General features: G+C 37.4%; 1 protein-coding gene across 2 annotated transcripts in view; it reads left to right on the top strand.

The window, feature by feature from the left end:
• Positions 1-23,695, top strand: part of VCAN (versican) — a 108,818-nt gene that overhangs the window by 29,977 nt on the left and 55,146 nt on the right. The window contains exons 6-7 of one of the 2 annotated variants that reach the window (XM_077759847.1): positions 7,943-8,236; positions 14,788-17,799. In XM_077759847.1, coding sequence (XP_077615973.1) covers positions 7,943-8,236; positions 14,788-17,799 — 3,306 coding nt within the window. The remainder of the gene's footprint in view (positions 1-7,942; positions 8,237-14,787; positions 17,800-23,695) is intronic. The other variant, XM_077759848.1, reaches the window with a different exon arrangement.

The following is a 23,695-nucleotide window of genomic DNA, read 5'->3' as shown; positions in this document are numbered from 1 at the left end:
AAAGAAAGGGAGACACAGAATCCAAAGCAGGCTCCAGGCCCGGAGCTGTCAGTACAGAGCCCCATGTGGGGCTTGAACCCACAAACAACATTGGGATCATGATGTGAGCCCAANTAACACATTCGATCTCTTATATATTTTGAAGACTCAGACACCCAGAAATTTTTTAGAACCTCTTTCTCACTCTAATTAAAATCTTAACTGCTCTGTCAGTAGGAAAGAATGAGATCCGACATCCTGAAAACCATAAAAATCTGTTTAAATGTTAGTGAGACTTCCTGTCTCAAACTGATATGCATGAGATCCCATATAATAATGCATTGACAAATATGTGGATTTGTTTTCTCATGAGTGTTATCTAATTTGGAGCATGTTAACGACCACAGCCAGCTGATGACAATTTTTTAAATAATTAATGAAAAGTTAAAAGTTCCGAACTCTGTTTAAAGCCACATCATGCTTCACCTTCAGTCTAAAGACAAGTGAGAAATCTGAAAGGTGCTGATCTGACTGTCCAGTCTCATTATGTCCAAATTAGACACAATGCCTGCCTCCCACTAGAAATGGAATGGAGTGACGGTGGCAGCCTCGGAGGTTTTCTCGTTACTATTAGCAGAAGGGTGATCTCTGTGCAGGTAAAAGGAGCATATCTTAGGGGAATTGATGTGCTTTTGAATGACCTTCAAATATCAGTCCTCATAATTATTTAGCAGTGTATGTTAGCTGTTCATCAAACGTATACAGCTAATGGATTTTGGGACCCAGATGATAATGAGCATTAGTCTTCGATGCTTTGATCCTGTGTATATTGACACAGGCAAAAAAGAGCAAGCAAGAGTGAGAGAGTGAGAGAGGGCAAAAGAGAGACAGAGAGAGAACAAGGAAAGAAAAAAGAAACCTCCTTTGAAACTTAAAAATCCCAAACTTCAAAGCTAATAATCATTGTGCTGACTTGCTCTCATCACCAGGAAACTTGCCATAAGTGGTTTCATTATATCGGCATTTAGAAGCTCATTCCATGTGGCTACTTCCAGCTCACACACTATAGCTACTTCTGCGTACATTTATTACTTACATTTACTTAAATAGGGAGGAAAGGTAGTCGCATGGACAAATGTGAAACTTCCTTAAAGTGAAAGACAATCAGAGAGTTATGTTCTCACATGAGTAAAGGGAATCATGATTAGTTTATAAGAACTTTTTTTCAGACCAGATAGTTTACAGTAGAAGGGGTATGAGCACAAATAAACAGAAAAAAAAAAAAAACGTTTATCACACTACCCAGCAAACCCAGTGAGGAAACTGATGAGATCTCAGCGTTGACTCCCTGTCCGCTTAGTCCAGGAGAGAACTGACCCGCCACTGCCAGCTCCCCTCTTCTCTTTGGTTTCATAAGGAATTGTCAGCAAGAAAGAAAGCTCTTATCCTAGCTTTGCCCTAGGACCAGGGCAAATAATTTAATAATTTTTCCGAGTTACTCCTGGGTATAAGCTCAAGCTTTTGAACGAAGTGGGTCATTTTTAATGTTTGATTTGTTTTCATCATCGCTTGCCTTTCAGCCTTTTTCATTCTTTAGTCTGCCAAGGAGCCGCATTTCCACTTAGCAATCAGAAGTGTGGGAAAAGAGCACACATGGTCCAATTTCCAGGGAGTCTTGTACCAGTTAGTCATCAAATGAAAGTATTATTTTTCTTAATATTTCTGATGGTGTTAATTCCCACAATTAAGGTAAATTTAGTTTGTGGGATGTCACCAGATATTAAAGTCTCATAAGCAGTGTCTTCCAGTTTCTTCTAGGACACCCCTAGAAAGTTGAAATAACAGGAATAATTTAACATTTAAGTTGAGATTTTGGAAAAATACTGCATATTTGTTTTTCAAATGGATATGCAAATTATACTCTGTGTGAAATCCTCTGTTCCGCATCGTTATATCTTACGTGTTACTAATATGAGCATATATGTATATACCTCAGTGAATTCTCACCTAAACTAACTTAAATGAAATTGACATTTGATGTTAAGTAATGTATTGTTTTATGTAGGTAAAACATTTTGTGCATTTCTTTCCTGACATTTTATTTGTTCTTATTTGTTAGACAAAAATTAAGTATTCTGTCATAGGTGGATAACACTTAGAAACAGACGCTAAATCTGCACTCTAGTTACAAATTTGATAGCAAGTGTCTTCTAGAGGTAGCTGCTTTGATGAGTCTACTTCCGGAACTGAGATAGTGGACTCATCCTCAGCTTGCAAAAGTAATGTTTGCCTTCCAGGAAGGCAACTGTCCAGTAATCTAAAGTACATTAAATGGCTCAGTTACAAGTTTTCAGTAGTAGAAATAGAGCACAGCCTTGTCCTATGTTAATAAAATTGGCATTTTTCTCTCACAAAATTCTTTCTCTCCCTTCTCTCTCTCTCTCTCTCTCTCTCTCTCTCTCTCTCTCTCTCGGCAATAAGTGTTGTGATTCAGAAGGAACTTTTTTTTTTTAATAGTATATTGTCAAATTAGTTTCCACATAACACTCAGTGCTCATCCCCACAAGTGTCCTCCTCCATGCCCATCCCCCCCTCCCCCCACATCCATCAGTCCTCAGTTTTTGTCAGCATTCAAGAGTCTCTCATGGTTTGCTTCTCTCCCTTTCCCCCACCATTTCCGCCCTTCTTCTCCCCCTTGTTCCTCCGTCAAGTTCCTCCTAATCCTCCTATATGTGCAAACATATGGTATTTGTCCTTCTCTGCCTGACTTATTTCGCTCAGCATAACACCCTCAAGGTCCATCCATGTTGCTACACATGGCCAGATTTCATTGTTTCTCATTGCCATGGAGTATTCCATGGTATAGATAAACCACAACTTCTTGATCCATTCATCTGTTGATGGACACTTAGGCTCTTTCCATGTTTTAGCTATTGTGGAGAGTGCTGCTATGAACATTAAGGAACTTTTACTACCTACATCAGAGGCAAAAAAGTGCCTGAGGATACCCTCGGGGCAAAAACTTCTACAACGTAACCAATTAAGTCATGTTGCAGAGAGAGAAACTAAGTAAAAGCACTGAGTTGCTTTGCTTGATTTCCCGTGTTTGCTTTCTCTTTGTCTCGTTTCCTTGGTTCTGAATTTGCCTTTGCCTCTGAACTTCTGACTGTGTGCATTGGTGCGTCCTCTTATGATCATTCATTTTTGGACCAAGCCTGGAGTTACATTATTGTTACTGGCCCAGATTTTATATCTGTCTCATTTCATTCCACTTTGCTATAGTTTAGAACATATCATTTGACCTGTAAATAATTCCTGACTATGGCTTTAAAAACTGAAAGGAGATCAACGGAGACACTGAAAATTTTAACGTTTTGACTGCTTTCTCAGTGTAAAAGTGGTCTGTGTTTAGCTTAAAATCTGCATTTTTCCCCCTGTGGGCTCTGGTTTTTCTGTGGGAAAGCTCTGTGCCTACAATTTATTATTGAGGAGAAAACCTGTTGCTTTTATCGGCTATTCCTTGGTTTACTTTTTTTCCAAAAGGATCTTTTTTTAAATGTTTATTTATTTATTTTGAGAGAGAGAGAGAGAGAGAGAAGCACAAGCAGGGAGAGGAGGGTGAGAGAGGGGAGAGGGAGAATCCCCAACAGGCTCCATGGTGTCAGCACAGAGCCCAACACAGGGCTCAATCCCATAAACTGTGAGATTGTGACCTGAGCTGAAATCAAGAGTCAGAAGTTGAACCAACTAAGCCACCCAGGTGCCCCCGAAAGATCTTCTTTTTAATGAACTTCGTTTAAATGAACTTCTGTTTTCAGCTTTTGAATACCATCTTAGATGCTTCCTCAAGGCTGCCTGCTCTCCCCAGCCTCCTGTGCTCACTGGCAGTCTTTGTTGCCGCCCTGGGAGGCAATGAACTTCATGTGCCCTTTGCTTTGTACTCTAGTTTTTTAGCTCCTGCTTTGATGCTGTTTGGTTGCCTGGACCACTTTGCTTCTATCTTAAAGCAGGTTGACACATAAGCAACCAGAAACTTAATACTGTTTTACTTGCTATGGATTTGCTGTGTTTGGAAATCAATTCCATGGAACCGATCCATGGTCTATTAATTAGTATTCTCTGAGTAAGAGAGTTCTCGGATCAAATGGTTTCCACATCATGATTTACTTGTGGGGACTTTTAATAAATACTGTAATTTATATTTATATATTTAAATACACTAAATGATCAGAGAAGTCTTGCAGAAACAAGACCTGTCAGATGAATTGTACTTGTTTTCTAAATGCAGTTGTCCTTGCACCCTCTTTTCTGTAGAACACCTGCTCACATCTCAAGGTCACCAGTTTTTGATAGAAGACATTTTGGGAAATTATGTTCTTTGAATGTGCACCATAAGTTAACAGTCTTTCTGATTCACATCTCCAACAATAAGCTTTTAGGGGCGCCTGGATGGCTCAGCCGGTTAAGTGGCCAACGTCAGCTCATGTCATGATCTCATAGTTTGTGGGTTTGAGCCCCGCATCAGGCTCCGTGCTGACAGCTCAGAGCCTGGAGCCTGCTTCAGATTCTGTGTCTCCCCCTCTCTCTCTGCCCCTTCCCTGCTTGTGCTCACTCTCTTTGTCTCTCTCTCAAAAGTAAATAAATAAACACTAAAAAAATAAGTTTTTAAAAGGTTAATTCTGACTTAAGCAACGGTCACCACGTTTATATTATTTTAGATAGAAGATGTATAATGTCAAAGGATTATCTAATTAAAACCAGGCATGTAGTGAATAAAAAAATATTTGACAGGAAGTTATAAATGTCTTAGGAATCAAACGCACTTAGTAGTATGAACTAATTCCATTACTACTATGCATTATCTTTGACTTTCCTATTCTTTTTGTCTGGCTTGGGTTTCTGTATAAAACTGATGCTAGGACATTCTACAGTATTTTTAAAAAGTATAAGATGTCCTGGCCCTAATATTTTGAGTTTGATACATAGAAAGGGCAAAGTTTGGATCAGTTAACTTACCATTTTTGGTATAGACTGAGAGTTAATTCTAAGAGTTTCAAGATACAGTAAGATAATTCTATAGTGTGGATACTTTACTATATTATTAGATTTTTGAAGAGGGCAAAATAATATTCATGTTAAACAATCATGATTTAAGAGGTCTTAGATATTTACCTTTTAGAATAGAGTTAAAATAAATATTTTTCCTTTCTTTTTCTCATCTTGAAATAAAACAATTTGCCATATGTATTTTTATAAATGAATTATTTTGATTCTCACCTTAAACGAAACTCAATGCCAGTTAACTATTTCTTTTCAACTCAGTTAAATGAAACCTAATGGTGCTATCTTTTTCAATATTGTTTTAAATTTGCAGTGCTCGAAAAGTTCCTACATATAAAAGAAAATAGATGACCTTAGGGATTATAGAATTTATTCAAATAAGTAAAATAATTATTTTATTGAGTATCGGATAGATGGATGGAAATTGCATCTGCAAATGAATTAAATAATTGATACTATGATATAAAGTCAGGTTTAACTAGAGTTTCTATGTGAAAAGTTCTATAACTTTAGAACTGTGAAAAGTTCTAAAGTTTCTATTAAGTCTTTACTGATTTAATAATAATAAGGAATTGTCTTTTCAACCTACCAGCATCTTCTGAAACCGTTCTTTGCTTTATTATCTCAGACATGTTTGCAGTTTAAAACAGGGAAACCAGTTACCTATGAAATCTTGCCATCATTTTTCTTTATAAGCCCTTTGGTCTGGGCATCTTTCGAGAGGTTATTTCCACCCAACATGTAGACTACCATTGCTGCTTGGAGTAGCAGAGTTACTCAATCAATTATATTTCTTTGCCCTGCTGTGGTTGGCTGATCACTCTTAGTAGTTTAAAGGAACAGTAATTTTTGCCTCAGAGTCTTTGAGGCAAAGTCGAAGTACGTCACGACACAGGAAACTAAGGCAACAGAATGATATTCCAGCTGTAATAACAAATGCAAGTGCTCTACCTTGGAGGGAAACGAATTGGCATGCTGCCCATGTTCACACTTGCATTCCTTTGAAGTGAATGGGACCGCTCAGAAGGACTCAGACACAGTCTCTCTGTCTGTCTTTCCCTGTGTTGCTTTAAGCCAAATCCATAGGTGAGATGAATCAGCTGTTCTGGACAACAGCTATACCCAAAGGTCTGCTTCAGTGAGCCGTTTTTAATGTGCTGCTTGGGAAGGATGGAAGAAAAAGAGCACGTTGTTTCTTAACAAGAACTTGAAATGCCATTCACTTAACAACCATCGTTGATACATGCTATGTAACTGGTACTTTGAGTCTTATGCTTTTAAAACTTGTTAGGGGGGCAGATAGTGCAGGAATGGGGTGGAGGAACTTATGTTCCTATAGTTATTTTTAGATTTGACATTACTGACCTTGCCAGCCTAGACAATTAAGGACAAAAACCTATTCTCACATCCACCTTACTCTTTTCAGTCAGATAAAAGTCATTTTCCCTCTCTTTTTCAAGTAGCTCCTATAGGGATTTGGCCTAGTTACCTCAGCAGCAATTTTAGATTTAGAGTGACAAAAATTGTTATGTCTGATTTGGCCATTTTTCCCATGACTAATTTTTCTTGTTTTAGAAAGCTATCACACACTCAGAGAGACTAATGGCTCTATTCATTTTAAACAATTGCTTGCTACATCTGGATTTAGTCAGGTGAGGATCTGAACCACGAGAGCTCTGGAGTCCCCATTGTGTAATATATCACAGACTCAGAAACAGGACCCGCGGCTGCTGCCATGATGGACTATCAATATTTTAGCTTCTTCCTCTCTGCCGCATTTTATATTCCTGCTGAATTAGCTTCGGTATTCTCTAATTCTGCCTCTGTCTTTGAGCCACTTGTACTCAATTGCAGAAAGCATCATTTGATTCGCATTGAATTTATTTTAGCCAGTTGTTTTGTTAACTACCCAAGTACCAACTTAATAAACTCTCTGATGTTTCCAGAATATTTTATTGTGATGTGTTAAATTATGATGAACATATTCCTTGCACATTGGGCCTGGTGATGAACAACGTAAATGTTCAGCCTTTCTTTGTTAATCAAAAAACAAATGTAAGAGTCTCTCAAACCTCGTTAGCACCCCTGCTAGCACGTGTAGTATCTTTGTGAGAACTAGTAAAAGGACAGACAGATTGAAAGAGGTATCCACTGTGAATAGAGTAAGTAGAAAACAAAAAGGTGCCTCTTCCTCTGGGAGACTTTGGCCACTTTGACCAGCTGAGTGGGAGCTGATATTGGCCTCTGTTCATTCTGAGCCCGTCTGACCTAACGATCACGCAGTCTCGGCAGCCCTCACACGTTACAGCATTCCATCTTGCTTCTGTCTCTTCGAATCTTCATACCCTAGAGTTTTTCTTGTTTTGTTGTTTAATCTGATAGGAGTGAATCCGTTTTGATGGTAACGATATGTGAGAAGGATGGTCTGAGAACTAGTGTTTGATTTCAGGTTGAACAAAGTGAAAAGACCTTGGTGACATTTCAATACAGTTTCCCTTGCCAGCATGCAGTGCTAAGTACATTGCAGGCTTTTCACTGAAGGGAAAACTCATTTCCCAGATTGTAGTCCAAAGAATCCATTGGAAAGGTCTGTTCATTTTAAAGAATTTATCGTAACTTATTATCAAATGATTGCTTCTATACATCCATAAGCCATAAAAGTACTCGTTTGATAATAAAGTTAATATATATGAATTTTTCTGGTATGTCTTATTTCATATTATACATGGATAGTACTGAAATTGAGTAACTATTAATTTTATTGCCTTAAAGTATCAGAAGCTGCTACTTTACCATGAAAAAAGGATTATATCCTTCTATCTCACCCCACCCACCCATAGACTGGACAGGAATGAATCATTAAACTTAGAGGGTTTTTTTTTTTACTCTCTTCTTATTTTAGGTGATGTTTTCCACATCACTGCTCCCAATAAATTTACCTTTGAGGAGGCTGAAGAAGAGTGTGAAAACCAGGACGCCCGGCTGGCGACAGTGGGGGAACTCCAAGCAGCTTGGAGGAATGGCTTTGACCAGTGCGATTATGGGTGGCTGTCCGACGCCAGCGTTCGCCACCCTGTGACTGTGGCCAGGGCCCAGTGTGGAGGTGGTTTACTTGGGGTGAGAACCCTGTATCGTTTTGAGAACCAGACAGGCTTCCCTCCCCCTGATAGCAGATTTGATGCCTACTGCTTTAAACGTAAGTGTTTGCTACCTTTTTAAAAATTACAGATTTTTTAAAAATACTTCGAAGACATGCATTGATGTTCAACTAGCGATGGGAATGGATTCCATGTCTTGCTGTGTGTGCACAGAACGGAAACAGTTCGGTGACTTCCGAAGGCAAATAAATGGAACAGGAGCGATATGGTTAAAACAGCAGGAAGTTTGACAAATGCTTTTTTCGAGGTGATAAGGAAATGTCAGGTTAAAGTCCGAACCGTGCTTCCATTGCACCTAGAACCACAGAACACATTTCTGATTAGTTTTTTTAAAATATTAATTGCAGTCCTTAAGTGTAAGTAGATGGTTAGTGTTATATCGTTGAGGTAAACTATAGCTGAGTTGAATCCTCCAATCCTGCTTCTTTTGTCTTTGTTTGGTATGTGTTTCTTTGAAATGGCGGAGAATTCAAATTTCGTAATTGCAGGTGAGTACTTGGAACGGAGATGGATAACCATAGCATTCAATTAATACCTAACAAGGAACCATGCAATAAATAAAAATGTCCATTTATTTTATTTCAGGTCATGGAAATATGTGCTTTCTAGTCATTAATCCTTTAGCATCATATTGAAGTACAGTATATATTGTTTGCAAGGTATAACTCAGTTCTGTTTGCTACTTAAAATTGATCTTAAGAAATACTTCTCCATATTCATGATATAATTATCTAAAATTTTCAGATGTCCTTAAGTTACTTTAGCGGTAGTAGCCACATGGTATAGTATCATGCTTGTAGAATGTGCTTGATCAAACAAGCAAGTAATCCAGAGTTTCCTTTTGACTTTTACTGTCTATATTGTGACGGCAAAACAAAAATTTCCTAGAATTTGGGGTAAGTATATTCAAAGTGAAACCATGTCCTATTGAAATATAGGGAAAGGTTTTTACTAAGTTTCCAATATATCTTGTTTTAGCAATATGTAACTGAAACGAATAGAAAATATGCTAGCTTGTTATGTAATTGGTTTCTAAAGTGAAACACACAGACATTCTTTGTCACCCAAAAAGTCGTTCTAGGATGTCTGAATCATCGCAGAATAGACGTTAGTGCGATGGTAAGGCACTGACATGCTGCTGATGCCCTGCTAAGGTGCCTCTGCCCAGAACGCCTCCCACTGACTCAATTTTCTGAGTGTGAAAGTCATGTTTTGTGTATCTGTGTGATACAAGCTGGCTATACAAAGCGATTGAGAATACTAACTTTTGTTCCTGGACTCTGAAACAGAGAAGGTCTTCCTTAGTTATTTTCAGGGCAGGAAAAAAAACAATAATAAGGAAAGCCTATCTCTAAAAATAGAAAGATAATACATTTTTTTAAGCCACAGTCTCTTAACAGTGACTTTCAAGCAGTTTAAACCCTCAAATCAGTTTTACATTAAGTGACTATGATTAAGAACTGAAATCAGATTGCTGTTGGGATGTTTAATTAGGGAAGAAGTGGAATTATCTGACTTGACTATCTTGTTAGGTTGTATTTTCTCTTGCTTTATAAAACTGGCAAGAGAAGATTTTTAAACAACCTTTTTTTTTCTCCCTGAAGATAAAACTTAAACCAAAGCCTGTCTGTAGCCACAAAAAATTCATCCTGATGTGGTTTAAAATATCTATTTAAATGAGGAATTCACATGAATGTATGAAATAATACCCTTATATTCAAATACAATAATCAGCTACCAAAAATCTATATAAAATCTGAGAAAAGTTTGAAAATTTAGGTCCAGTTTTTTTTTTCTTCTAATTCCTTTGAATTTATATAACTTGGAAATATATAACTTCCAAATAACATGATTCAAATTTTGGGTTTTTTCCCAAACCAAAGGTTAATCTAATCTAATCTAAGGGTTAGATTCTTGTTTTTTTTTTTCCCTAAAACCTACTATATTCAAACTTGATTCATCAGATAAGAGATTTAGAAGGCTTAGTCACAACATAAAAATCTTTCCTAATCTTTTTAAAACTACATGCTATGCCAACAGCTTCCCCAAATTTCTAAATCTTTTTTCAAGGATTCTTTTAATGTATATATTTTAAAGAATGTAAAAAATACTCTCAAAATGACTTGACTGCTGTTCACTTTTCCCACACAGTTGGGTGGTGACTAAGTTCGTAGGGTAAAGTTTGTAAGAGCTGTGACCTTAGCAACAATTCCAAAAGTGATTCCAGAGATGTGTAGCTGTTTGGTCAAGCAGAGGAATTTAGAAGTATAACCATATTTTTCTTGTTTGCTTTTTACTAATATACATGGTGTTTTTAAGCCACTTCCTGGTGAATGAACAATACTAAAACCTCACCTTGCTATAATTCTTTTTTCCTTTGAACATCACTGAATAGAAGGTTAACAATGGCTGATGACAAACATAATTAGAATCTATTCATGTTGAGTAGATTAAAAACACTGCAAATTAATACATTCACAAAATAAAATTTTCCTGTGTATTTCCCTGTGACAATTAAACTAAATTGTGCACTTTTGATTTTTCTTTGACCTCAGAGTTAAGCAAGTTCTGTGAAAGTTAGAGACTTAGAACTTTGACAAATCACCCATATACCCCCAAATTTGAGTGAATCAAAGCCATTCAAGACTCATGATAATCTCTCATGTAAATATTATTAATGATCTCTAAGCCAGGGAGATACAGTACATTTCCTAGAAAACCCATTCTAATATCCTATTACCATCCTCCTCAGATAGTTTTTCTAATTACCTGAATTCGTTGCATTGGGCATGGAGCCCATTTTTCCTTTTTAAGTTGATGACCAAAATCTAAATAATAGCCCTTTCTATTATTGAACACAATTGTTCATTCATCCTTCAGCATCTTCCTCAATGGAAACAATTTCCTTGTTTTGAAATCTTAATTTCTAAGCTTCTGGTCATCTATGTGATCTTGCTTTGAACCTTCATTATTTTTTATATCCCTCTGTTTGATTAAGCAAGGGAGCTGGAAATTATGGTTTGGAGAAAGCAAAATAAGTTCTCACCACTTCATATGCTACTTTTTTACTTATTTGTTCANTTTTTTTTTTTTTTTTTTTTTTTTTTTTTTTTTTTTTTTTTGTGCCCTCAATTGTAATCTGATCAGGGGCACCCAACTAATCCTTCCCTAAATGGCATTTTAAGTATCTTTTCTGTTTATTGAATTTCAATCTGTTAGCATTCAATCACTCACTCAGAAAACTTTTTAAAAATAGTTTGAATTCTAATACCACTGTTCCAACCTTTACTCTTTAACAGTAAACTTGGAATCAGCTTATTGAATATGCACTGTATTTGTGAATTCTCATGGTTATAGTTATAGACATGTAAAACATTTTCATATAGAAGAACCAAGCTGAAATTAGTAATGTTAAGATAAGGTACGCAGTATGGGTGTGTGTTAAATTGACTATCATGACGCTCATAGGGGCCTTATGTTTTATTGGGAAAATCTGCCTCATGTCTTATAACAGAAGCACAAAGAAGATCGTCCCTAGAACATAAAATATATAAGTACAGTGATTCAAAACATCTGTATGGGAGACAGCTGCAAAGGTTGGAAGGGAGCTTTTGTGGGAGAAGAAGTACGCTGATTTCTGTTGGCTTCCTCATTAATGAAGTTGAAGGGACACTGGTAGTTTTCCAATTCAAAAATCTCTCCATGTGGATTCTTCTGAAGGACACTTTTGGAATAATTTGGAGTTGCATTTTCACCTCTATCATAGTCATCATTAATATAGCAGCATTTAATCTAAAGATACCTCTTTGCAGATATTTGTGGTTTTTGAAATTATTTCCTCTTCTTGAAATGGTTGAAACAAATGGCACAGATCATCAGATACTCTGAGTTAGGATGGAAATCAGCTGTTAAGTTGACGAAAAAGCCACTCAACCCCAAAGGAAGTCTGAGGTTTTCCATTCCAAATAGCTGAATTAATTAATTTAATTATAAACAGACTTTTAAACAGAGCTCTAAAACTATTGAAAACCCTTGTTTGTGAACACAAAGTCACAGAAATCCTGGCTTTGTAAAGGAGATTCTCCAAGCCCTATTGCTGACACTTTACCATGCTCCAGGACTGGAGGAAGGCAATGCCAGATGGTACAGTAATGGTCGGCAATGACGTACAGTTTAGATTTTAAAATATGAGTCCTTCACTTTGAAAACACTATAGAAGCATTTTGATAGCATTGTAGAAAGTTGCTAGCACAGAACTTGGTTTCAGACATAGGATAACCTGATCCACAGGCCTTCTGTTTGGCCGTAACGCCATATCATGTCCTTTAAAGTGTTTCATCAACCATGAAAATACTCTGAGAAAAAGCAAAATCAGCTCTCTTCCTGTTATTGACAATAATGTGATTAATTTTTCTCTAATATGCAGTGTGATTACTGTTTATGTGATGTTTCCATGGGAGCCTTTTCTGTATGTACATTTTACTGCTTCCCAGAAGAAAGCTGTTATAAGACAAACATGATATTTGGCAGCGAAATGAGGTAACAGTCATGGAATTTCAGAGGACAGAGAATTGGATTAAAAATTCTCAGAGATTGGCTCCTTAAGTTGTTCATGTCAATCAAAATAGACTAAAGCTTCTTCCAGGAAATGAATATAGAAAAGGCTTTACTTTAAAAAAAATTTTTAAGGGAGAAAAAGATTATTCAGTATGTTTTTGAAGAATCCAGTTATTTTTTGTTTACTTTTGTTCCAACACAAAAGGGTAAATAGTAACAGACTTTGAAGAATATTTCATTGTTACCATGCTGTAAATGACCACCAAGTTTTCATGATAAAAGTAGTGAACCTGAGCTTTAGAATGGTCTGGGGAATGACCACAGCTAATAACAGCTCATACCAAACAGAAATAAAGAACATATTACAACTCAAATCTGATTTACAACAAAGTCACATCATTCGATCCTCAAGTTTTTTAATAGACTTTGGTTTTTGGAGTACTTTTAGGTTTCACAGTGAAATTCAGTGGAAACTGCAGAGGTTTCCTATTGACGCCCTACTCCCTCTCGTGTGTGGCCTCCCCCATCATCAGCATCCCACACCACAGCAGTGCATTTGTCACAATTGATGAATGCATGTGCACTTATCGTAATCAAAGTTCATAGTTTACATAAAGGCTCATCTTTTATGTTGTACATTCCGTGGGCTTGGACAAATATATAATGACGTATGTTTACACTTCTAGTATCATACACAACAGTTTCACTGTCCAAATATCATTAAATTTAGACAGAGTAGATGGAATTCAAAGATATCCACTTTGATTTTCCCTTTGGAAAACTCCTGTTTGGGTATTATTGAGAGTTACACACAGATATTATAGATACAACAGATCTTATAACTCTTATCAGGGAGAACAGGCAATACTCATAACAACTAGTTTTAAATTATACAGGATGTGGCAAAACAGTGTCTATGTGATTCCTTAGAACAACTTCTTCTGAATTTAGGGGTGACTCCTTTTTGATTTTTGAAAATCTGATTTTTTTTAAGAAAAAAAATCTTTGTGTACTAAGCCGCTGCATTTTCCCTATGTTGAAAAGGAATCTCTATAATCACTTTTACACACATTTTAAATTTCTTTAAACCAGACAGGCCATTCTTTGTAAATTTGAGGCATTATAATGTAGCATTTTATGATGACATGTTACTTTTTATTGCCTGAGCCCGTTCTTTCTGATGCTCAGATTTGTTTCCAGTGATTGGTAATTACAGACCTAAAATATATCATGTGGGTACTTTACTTCCTGGTCTACTTTTGCAGTTCACACTAAAGTCAGCCTGGAACCAAGACCCTTAAGAGTCACAAACATCATGTGTGGAACATGGAACAAAACATAGAACTATTACAAATGCCAAGCAGCCTCTGCCAGAAACATCTTCTTGTTTATTAGAAACAAGAGTGGAAAGGCAGATGAAGACAAATGTCTCCACACCCGGAATCAAGTGAAGAGGGGTAGTAAAACATTTAATATCCTGTTTTTATGAAACCCCTCACATTATGGACAATGTAATATTTACATGTAACTTGGGTACATTTGATGTGGCTTTTTTGTTGTTTTGCAATCTGAGGCACTCCCTCTCCCCTGAGACACAGTGCAGCTTGAGAAGGAGGGGGAAAGAGAGAGGCAGAGTACACAAGAACCCTTCAGAAGGGTAGTCTTACCAAGTTTTGATTTGCTGCTGTAGTTTCTGATAAGTAACCTATCTACTATTTCCGTACTCTACATTCATATTTTTTGGACTTCTCTTTATCTTAAAACTACATCATATTCATTTTCCTTAACCAAAAACAATCATTCATACTTATGGATAAAAGCCATGATAACCCTTTGAAGATAAAACAAGTGATCAGTTTGTGACTATAAAATGTTCAATTGTCTGAGTTAATTTAATTATAGTTTCTAGATACCCTTCATCACAAAACACTTGTGGGTCACCCTAAAGTACACAGCAGCACTTGACAAACTCTGGACGTACAACTTTTTACTAGTGACTTATCTAATCAACTCTTTGAAATTATTTTTCTAGCTAAACAGAATATATCAGAGGCTACAACCATCGAACTGAATATCCTTGCAGAAACTGCATCATCCAGTTTTTCTGAAGAACTACAAATGGTACCTGACAGAACCACACCAATCATCCCTTTAATCACCGACTTACCTATCATTACAACAAAATTCCCTCCTGTGGGAAACATAGTCAGTTTTGAACAGAAAACCACAGTTCAGTCTCAAGCTGTCACACACAGAGTAACCACTGAGTCATCCACACCTGCTGGGAGTACCAGGAAGCTTTGGGATACGGACTACTACTCACCTTCTGCTTCAGGACCACTTGGAAAGCCAGACATACCTGAAATTTGGGAAGAAGCAGCCCAAAGTACGACCGTCATCCCCCATCCTGTTACTGATTCATGGGATGGTGTCAGGGAAGACATACAAACGGAAGAATCAGTTACTCAAATTGAACAAATAGAAGTTGGTCCCTTGGCAACATCTATGGAAATCTCAAAGCACATTCCTTCCAAGGAATTATCTGTAACTGAAGCACCATTTGCATCTACAACAATGACCCCGGAATCCAAAACTGAAAAGAAAACAGGAAGCGCTATTTCTGAATCTGTGACCACAAGCCACTATGGATTCACCGTGGGAGAAGATGACAGGGAAGACAGAACATTTACAGTTAGATCTGGTCAGAGCACCTTGGTCTTTAGCCAAATACCTGAAATTGTTACAGTGTCAAAGACATCAGAAGACACCACCTCCACTAAACCAGAGGACAGGGAGTCAGTGTTAGCCTCAACAATTATTTCACCTATAACTATGCCTGACAGTGATGAATCATCCACAGACAACTGGGAAGAGAAACAAACTAATGGAAGGATAACTGAAGATTTTTTGGACCAGTATGTGTCTACCACACCTTTCCCATCATACCCTCAAAGAGAAGGAGGATTGTTTCCTTATTCTGGTGATAAAAGATTAGTCGAGGGAATATCCACAATTATTTACCCCTCTCCACAAACAGAAATGGCAAAAGGAAGAGAAAAAACAGGAACACTGAGTCCAGAGATGAGAACAGATACTTACACTGATGATGAGATACAGGGAAAGATCACCAAAGATCCATTTATAGGAAAAATAGAGGAAGAAGACTTCTCTGGAATGAAGTTCTCGACAGCTTCCTCAGAGCAAATTCATCTAACAGAGTATTCAGTGGAAATGACCAAATCTTTTGATTCTCTAGCACTGACAACAACAAAGCCAAGTGTAGTGCCCACAGAAGCAAGAGATGTGGAGGAAGACTTTATGACAACACCGGCTGAAATAGAAACAGATGGCTATCAAGATATTACAAAGTATGATGAGGGTATTACAACAGTGCATTTGAGCCCCAGTACTTTAAATGTGGAGGTGGTCACTGTGTCAAAATGGGCATGGGATGAGGATAAGACAACATCGAAGCCTTTAGAATCCACAGAACATGCAGGTCTTCCAGAATTGCCCCCTGCCTTACTCACCACTACACAAGTGAGTGGAAAGGATATAGAAATCCCAAGGTTCACTGAAGATGGAGGAGATGAATTTACTCTTGTCACAGATAGTACTCAAAAGCCATTAGAGGAGTTTACTGAGGAAGATACAACTGACCATCGGAAATTCACAGTCGGATTTCAGCCAACTCTGTTAATTGGTATTGCAGAAAAGCCAACTTTGAGAGATGCTATCATTGAAGAAAGAGTTCCACCTGCCACAAGCACGGAAGGCCAAGTTGTTTATGAAACTACAGAGGGAAGTGCTTTGGATGAAGGAGAAGATAGGGATGTCTCTAAGCCAGTATCTACTGTCCCCCAACTTGCACACACTTCAGAAGTGGAAGGATTGGCATTTGTTAATTATAGTGTCACCCAAGAATCTACTACCTATGTAGACACTTCCCATACCATTCCTCTTTCTGTAATTCCCAAGACAGAATGGGGAGTATTGGTACCCTCTGTTCCCTCAGAAGGTGAAGTTCTGGGTGTCCCCTCTCGAGACATACATGTCATTGATCAGACCCATCTTGAAGCAACTCTTTCTCCTGAGAGTCTAAGAACAACAACAGAAATTACAGACAGAACAACTCAAGAAGAATTCGCTTGGGAAGAACAGACTACAGAGGAACCAGTTCCTACTCTCAGTTCTGCAGTTGACACAGCCAAGGAGGCAGCAACACCTTTAGATGAACAAGAGAGTGATGGGTCAGCATACACAATCTCTGAAGACAGAATGGTGACGGGTTCTGAGAGAGTCCCAGTTTTAGAAACCACTGAAACTGGAAAAATTGAGCATAGTGTGTCTTATCCACCTGGTGCTGTCACTGAGCACAAAGCAGAAACTGATGAAGCAGTAACACTAACACCAAGCATAGAGCCAAAAGTGTCTTTAAGTCCAGAGCCTGAACAAAAGTATGAAACAAAAAGTACTAGTCCTGGGGGATTTGTGTCAACTTTTGGCACCCATGTCACCCAGCTTATTGAAGAAACCACTACTGAGAAAAGAGAGAAAACATCCCTAGATTATATTGATTCAGGCTCAGGATTATTTGAAAAGCCCAAAGCCACAGAACTGCCAGAATTTTCAACAATTACAGCCACAGTTCTCAGTGATGTCACGGCCACCTTCAGTTCAGTAGATAGACTCCACACAACTTCATCCAAGCCATCTCCCGCACCCACTGAGAAACCGCCTCTCATTGACAGGGAACCCGGAGAAGAAACAACCAGAGACATGGTAATCATAGGAGAATCAACATCTCGTGTTCCTCCCACTACGCTTGAGGATGTTGTACTGAGGGAAACAGAAACTGATATTGATAGAGAGTATTTCACAACTTCAAGTACTCCGTCTGCTACACAGCCAACAAGACCACCCACTGTGGAAGGCAAAGAGGCCTTCAGACCTCAGACACTTTCCACTCCAGAACCCCCAGCAGGGACAAAATTCCACCCTGACATAAATATTTATATTATTGAGGTCAGAGAAAACAAGACAGGTAAGTCTTTTCTTTCTAGACATACCAGTCAAGGCAATCAGCATTTTACTTTGAAAATTACTTTTGGAAAAAAAAAATCAACATACCAAATGCTGCCATTAGAAGATAACTGGAGTGTGAAAAAATTCTTTATTTTAGCTTCATATATTTGTACAAGAATTGGAAGAATATGTTATTTGGAAGAATGTTAGATACGATTGTGTTTTTTAAAGTCCTAAGAAGCCCTGCTTTGTCATCTAATATAACCAATCATCACTGTTACATCACTTCAGAACATGCAGAACAAAGTGTTTTAATTTCAGTGTCTTTCCATGCATTACTACTCAAGTGTAGTACTAGACTGTGTTAACATTCCATTGGTCTTTAACTATTAACCTTCAGCACTTACACTGTGGACAGCTAAAACTGTATTGGCACATCTCTAAGGCTAATAGAAAGATGTCTAAAAGTTTGCTTTGGGTTTTCTCTCCCAGGATTTTATAGGTTTGTTGTACAGCTTGTGGGGTGGGTAACAGGTCTGTAGTTTAAATGTTATTTAAATGAAAGTTCACATACTTTTAAGCTGTTGTCCCTTGGGTAATTTAATGAGGTTCTAAATATTTAGAACAAATACAATCTAGCTCAGATCTAGGAAATGCTATAATTCATTGTATCACATATAATTTCAGATATGGAAATGTCAACATTACCTCTGCTCCCTAAAAACTAGGCTGCAATGTTATTTTATGATTTAATCGTTTTTATCTCTAGGAATTTTTATGATGCCTTCTCTCCTGCTCAAATATTTTATTTATCTCTCTGGCAAAACTCCTAAAAACTGTTTCTTTACATCAAAAAATACTTGGATTTTTCATTATCAAATGCAACTTATTCCTTCCTAAAGGTCAGACCACACCATCTTTTGAATTTGGTAAGCTGAGCTGAGAACACGTAGTGCATACAGTTTAATAGATCAATTCAGGTTTGTATCTTTTTAATTAAGAAGTTAAGATTACTGATTTTTACTTAAATTGCTGTATTCTAGTTTAAATATGTGATTTGAAAGAATAGTGATTTTTTCCCTTATTGGGGGTCTGAGAGGTTGACTAGAAGAAATTTTTTAGAAGGTTTTCTCCCTTGCTATTGAAATATTCCCTTCAGGGTGTCCTTTTCCTAAAAGTGATGCTATCTTCATTAGAATGTTCATGAGTGGACCTGTTGGAAACAAACAGGTCTCTCTGTCGTCGAGTCAGCTTCCAGTGTTGTAGGTGGTAAATTTACACTCATAGTACCTAGAATTTTCTCGTGTAAAAGCTCTTGTGGAGGAATAAGTAGAAAAGTACAAAGGAAAGATTCCCAGAGTATTGAAGGTCATGTCCACTGTCTAGTGCAGTTGAAAGAGAGCGGGATTGGACATTATTGTTCTGCTAATGATGCTGTGTCTTGGAAACTATATCATGTTTCCTGTTTCTTACGTTCCCTTTCTACCTCCTGAAACTCGGGTCAGAAAGATGAATTGCTACGTAGTGGAAATGAGGATTGCTGTTAGTACAGTTGGAAAAGTGACAAGGAGATATTATTATGAAAAAGAAAAAAAAACAGAAGTGAAAAGGAGTAACTACGCACTTAATTTGTGAAGTTTTTAAAAATGCTTGAATGACTGACTATGCAGAAGTTTGTCCCAAGTTAGATTACTCTCATGTAAATGTAGGTACTGTGTTGAATCAAGTAGTATAGAAAACAGTAAAATCCGTTCTCCATTAAAAACTCTTTGAAATGGAAAACTGTGTGATAAGGTTAGGATGATCAAATTACAAAATAGAAAATGTGAAATTTTATCTTCCTGGAATAACTGGCAGTCATAAAAAAAAATCTGAGTTTATAAATGGTGACTTGAAATGGTGGCTCTGAGTGCCCTAACCCAGAAACCGTTTATACAAAGGTGCATGTTTATATTTGAGTCGTGAACTTAACTCAGCTGGGTCTGGGAGACATGCCTAGTCTGCCTTCTTCTACTTTGAAAACATGGGGCCATGATTTTCGTCTCACACTAGTTTTCCTTCAGCATTGATAACAACAGGTGAGAAAACTCTTGAAAGGGAATGGGCAGTATTCTCCATCAGGATGAGATTCCAGTGTGTGTGTGGTGGGGCAGGGGTGGGAGGAGAGTAGGTATGAGAGGGGTGAGAGGTAGGGTATAGCCTGTATCTATCTCGTTCTCTCCCCCCATCTCTCCGTCTCTCTTTTCCTCGATCTTCTATCGACCTATCATTTTTGTAGACTTTATACTGGTCATCCCCTTAGTGCTAAAAACATTGCTTACTGTCTTGATAAGACAGCAAGGTTTACTCAGATCCAACTGCTGACTTTTACTAATTTTACTTCTTTTCTATGAAAAAGTTAATTTTTCAAACATCTTGAACTTTGGCAAAGAAAAACCTTAAAGCAGATGTTAAATTAATGAGTTCTAAGGCAGGTGTACATTAATAAGGAAAAATGCACATGTGCCTGGAAACCAACTTTTTATGTATCAAGGCACATTTTCCCAGATTGGAAAATCCTTGGTTCACATATGAACTTGTAGAAATCTCTTCACAAACATAGAAACCCCCTCTCCATGTACTATACACCCAAGTAAGCAAAAATACCACCCGCGCTACACTAAACCAAGGCATTCATAATTTTTTGCTGCGCTCAGCAAGTCATATAAATCTCGATATATTTTTTTTACTACTATGAAACAAAACATGCTACTCAAGACACGTTTATGTTATATTTGCTGAAATGGATCTTAATAGCAGCTTAAGGTGCTGTTGCTGGAGGGCAACTGTAGTTAGCAGTTAAAAAAATCTGAAGGAACTTTTCAGCTCATAAAAGTTTTATGAGCTGAAAAATGCTATGGGGTGTGTTTAACAGTGGTTCAGGGGATACTGAAAACATGACTCCTGTCTACTTCAGGAGTAATTTGCACACCTGCATTTCGAAAAATTATTGAAAGGTTTTCTTTGTGAACATGTATGAAGTCTACAGGATTTAATGGTGTAGGAAGAGTTTTTTCAATTCTGGGCTTTTTTTTTTTTTTTTTTAAGAACGCTCCCCTATATCACCTGAAATGTCACACATTGGTGTGACAGAACTGTAAATGTTTTTAATAACTGGTATACTGTTATCTTTAAACCAAAGAATAATTTGAAAATGTGCAGATATTAAATTCAAATGCCATTATGCAAATGCTCATAGTTATAACCCTAAAATAGATGGCTTATTGAGTGTTTTTAAATGATTTTGTATATGCAACATACTATTTGTCAGTCCAGCTTGATGTTACTTGTTTTGTCATGTGTTCTTTTTTGCTAGTTTTATAATTTATATCTAAGTATAAGGCAGGCATAAGGCCAATATTAAACTAAGACAGTATAAGTATTAAGATATTGACAAAATTATTAATGTAATGATATTAAAAATAATGAGATTTCGAGAAAGATGATTTTGGCCTCTAAATTGGAATTCAGTTTGCTCGGTTTCCTCATTGGTAATTATGGTACATTATTATTTATATCATTCAGAAATAACTTTCATATAACCAATTCCTCCTTCATTTTTATTTGTACTTTGGAGGAATGTACATAATGCTAATGGGATTGAGGAGAGGATAAAGAATAAGAGATGTTGGGTTGGGAACAGGAGATAGATATCTGGGCAAATGGCAATATTTATATCATTGGGTGCACAGTCATCATTTTTTGAAAGGCAACGTCTATACTAGATAGCTTCATATAATTTTTTTTAAGAGAAAGACAGAGTGCAAAGAGGGGAGGAGAAGAGAAAGAGGGAGACACCAAATTCCAGGCAGCTCCAGACTGTGAGCTGTCAGCACAGAGTCCAATGTGGGGGTCGAACCCATGAATTGTGAGATCATGACCTGAGCTGAAGTCATACACTTAACCGACTGAGCCACTCAGGTGTCCCAGTTCCATATAATTTTTAAAAATCATATATTTTTCATTTTTATAACATTTATAATGTAGAAAAATTACTTCAAAAATTTTATTATATCAGCAGATTCGTTTCTCCAAACAAAATCTTATTAGGGACACTATATTTTGAGCAGATAAAAGAGTGGCTGTTCTGGCTTAATATTTGGAAGGAAACTGTGTTCCCCACTATACCACCAACACCGCACTGCTCTGGTTCATATTTGAGAGGAGATCAGGAATCAGATCTTACTTTGTGGCAGTTTCTAAAATAACATGTACCTCATAGGGTGCCTGGATGGCTCAGTTGGTTAAGCGTCCAAGTGCAGCTCAGGTCATGATCTCATGGTTTGTGAGTTCAAGCCTTACGTTAGGCTCTGTGCGAACAACTCAGAGCCTGCTTCAGATTCTGTGTCTCTTTCTCTCTATGCCCCTCCTCCATTCACATTCTGTCTTTCTCTCAAAAATAAATAAAACATTAAAAAATTTTTAAAAACAAATAAAATAACATGTACCTCAGAATGCAGCTAGAAGAAGAAGAATAGCATTTAGCAAGTTCAAAACAAAATAACAATAATAATTCATTCCTGAATGAATTGATTTTTTAACTTGAGAACATTTTTTAAACTGGTCTGATTATCAGTACTTTATCTCCCTATCACAATACACATTTCTTGATGTTTACCTTTGAATAAGTTTGTGTGATGCTCAATAAAGCAAATGAAGCAAGTCTAGTTTCAATCTTACCGACGCCTATGCGTTATCAAAGTAATACAGAGTTACATTTCATAATATCACTGGTATGTGCAGAGCTAAATAATCAGGCTCACACTCGGAGTTCAATACTGTCAGGGCACGATGTACATGTATTTTCATGTTTGAACTTCAGAGATAATTTGTGAGACAGCTAGGGAAAGTGCTGCAGATGGGTGAATGGAGGCTCATGGCTCGTGTTTAGGTTGCAGCTAATATGGGGAGGGGGGCTGTGTATGCTATTCAGGTACCTGCCAAGGCAAGAGAACAGAACAGCATCTTCATATTGGTAGCCCTGGTTCTGGGCTGCTTGTTTCCTGCAGAATTTGGGAGCATTTCCCTGAAATTGGATGGGGCCACTGCTTGCACACATGAGTGGTTCCCTTTGCTGGGCTCCAGCTTTGGTTGTCTGCCAGAGAAGCACTTTCTTTTTCTTCTGGAGGGAATTAGGGTAGCTTATCCCATCACTCCTTGTCTGTCTGAAATCTAGAAAAGGGTCAAGTTCCTCTTCTAATAGTCAAATAATGAAAAGGGAAGAGACTATCTTCTCTTTGTTTCTATACTACGAAGAGAAGAATTGACCTTACTGTTTCTAAATTATTAGTGAGTTTAACACTACATTACAGATCAAAGGTTACCTTTTTAGAAAGTCCTTCTAAGGGAAATATTTTTTATGTGTAACACATACATGCACACACCACTCACTTAGAGACATGCAGACACAAATACACGGTAGGCCCTGAATTTCTTTAAATGCTCTGTGAATGTTTTATTAACCCAGCCACCTCAAGGTAAAATTCAAAACATAGAAATGGTTTCTTCACAAGTTGAGGTTTAATAATAAAAGCCGTGTTCCATAGATAGCTAAAGAGAACTTTATTGTCTTCCTAACATGATTCAATGCCTATTCTTTCTGAAAATAGCATTTGCCCTTACAACTACTACTGAGGTGGGGCTTTATCTCAAGACAAATACCACTTAGCTGTCACTGGCAATAAACTCCAGAGAAAGGCACACACTGTCTTCCAGTATAGCACAGTCAAGCAAGGTTTATCTTGGAAAAGGTAAAGCTACCACACGCCTAGTCCTTTAACAGATATTAAAAGAGGCACAGAATAAACATAAACCATAAGCCCTGCTCCCAAGGACTTTAAAAGCATAGAGCATTTCTGGGAAGCCTGTATTAACAC

The sequence above is a fragment of the Crocuta crocuta genome, unplaced genomic scaffold (genome assembly GCF_008692635.1).
Source record: "Crocuta crocuta isolate KB4526 unplaced genomic scaffold, BGI_CrCroc_1.0 scaffold162, whole genome shotgun sequence".
Taxonomy (NCBI): domain Eukaryota; kingdom Metazoa; phylum Chordata; class Mammalia; order Carnivora; family Hyaenidae; genus Crocuta; species Crocuta crocuta.
Note: the sequence above shows the minus strand (reverse complement) of the source record. Positions and strands in the feature narration are given on the sequence as shown.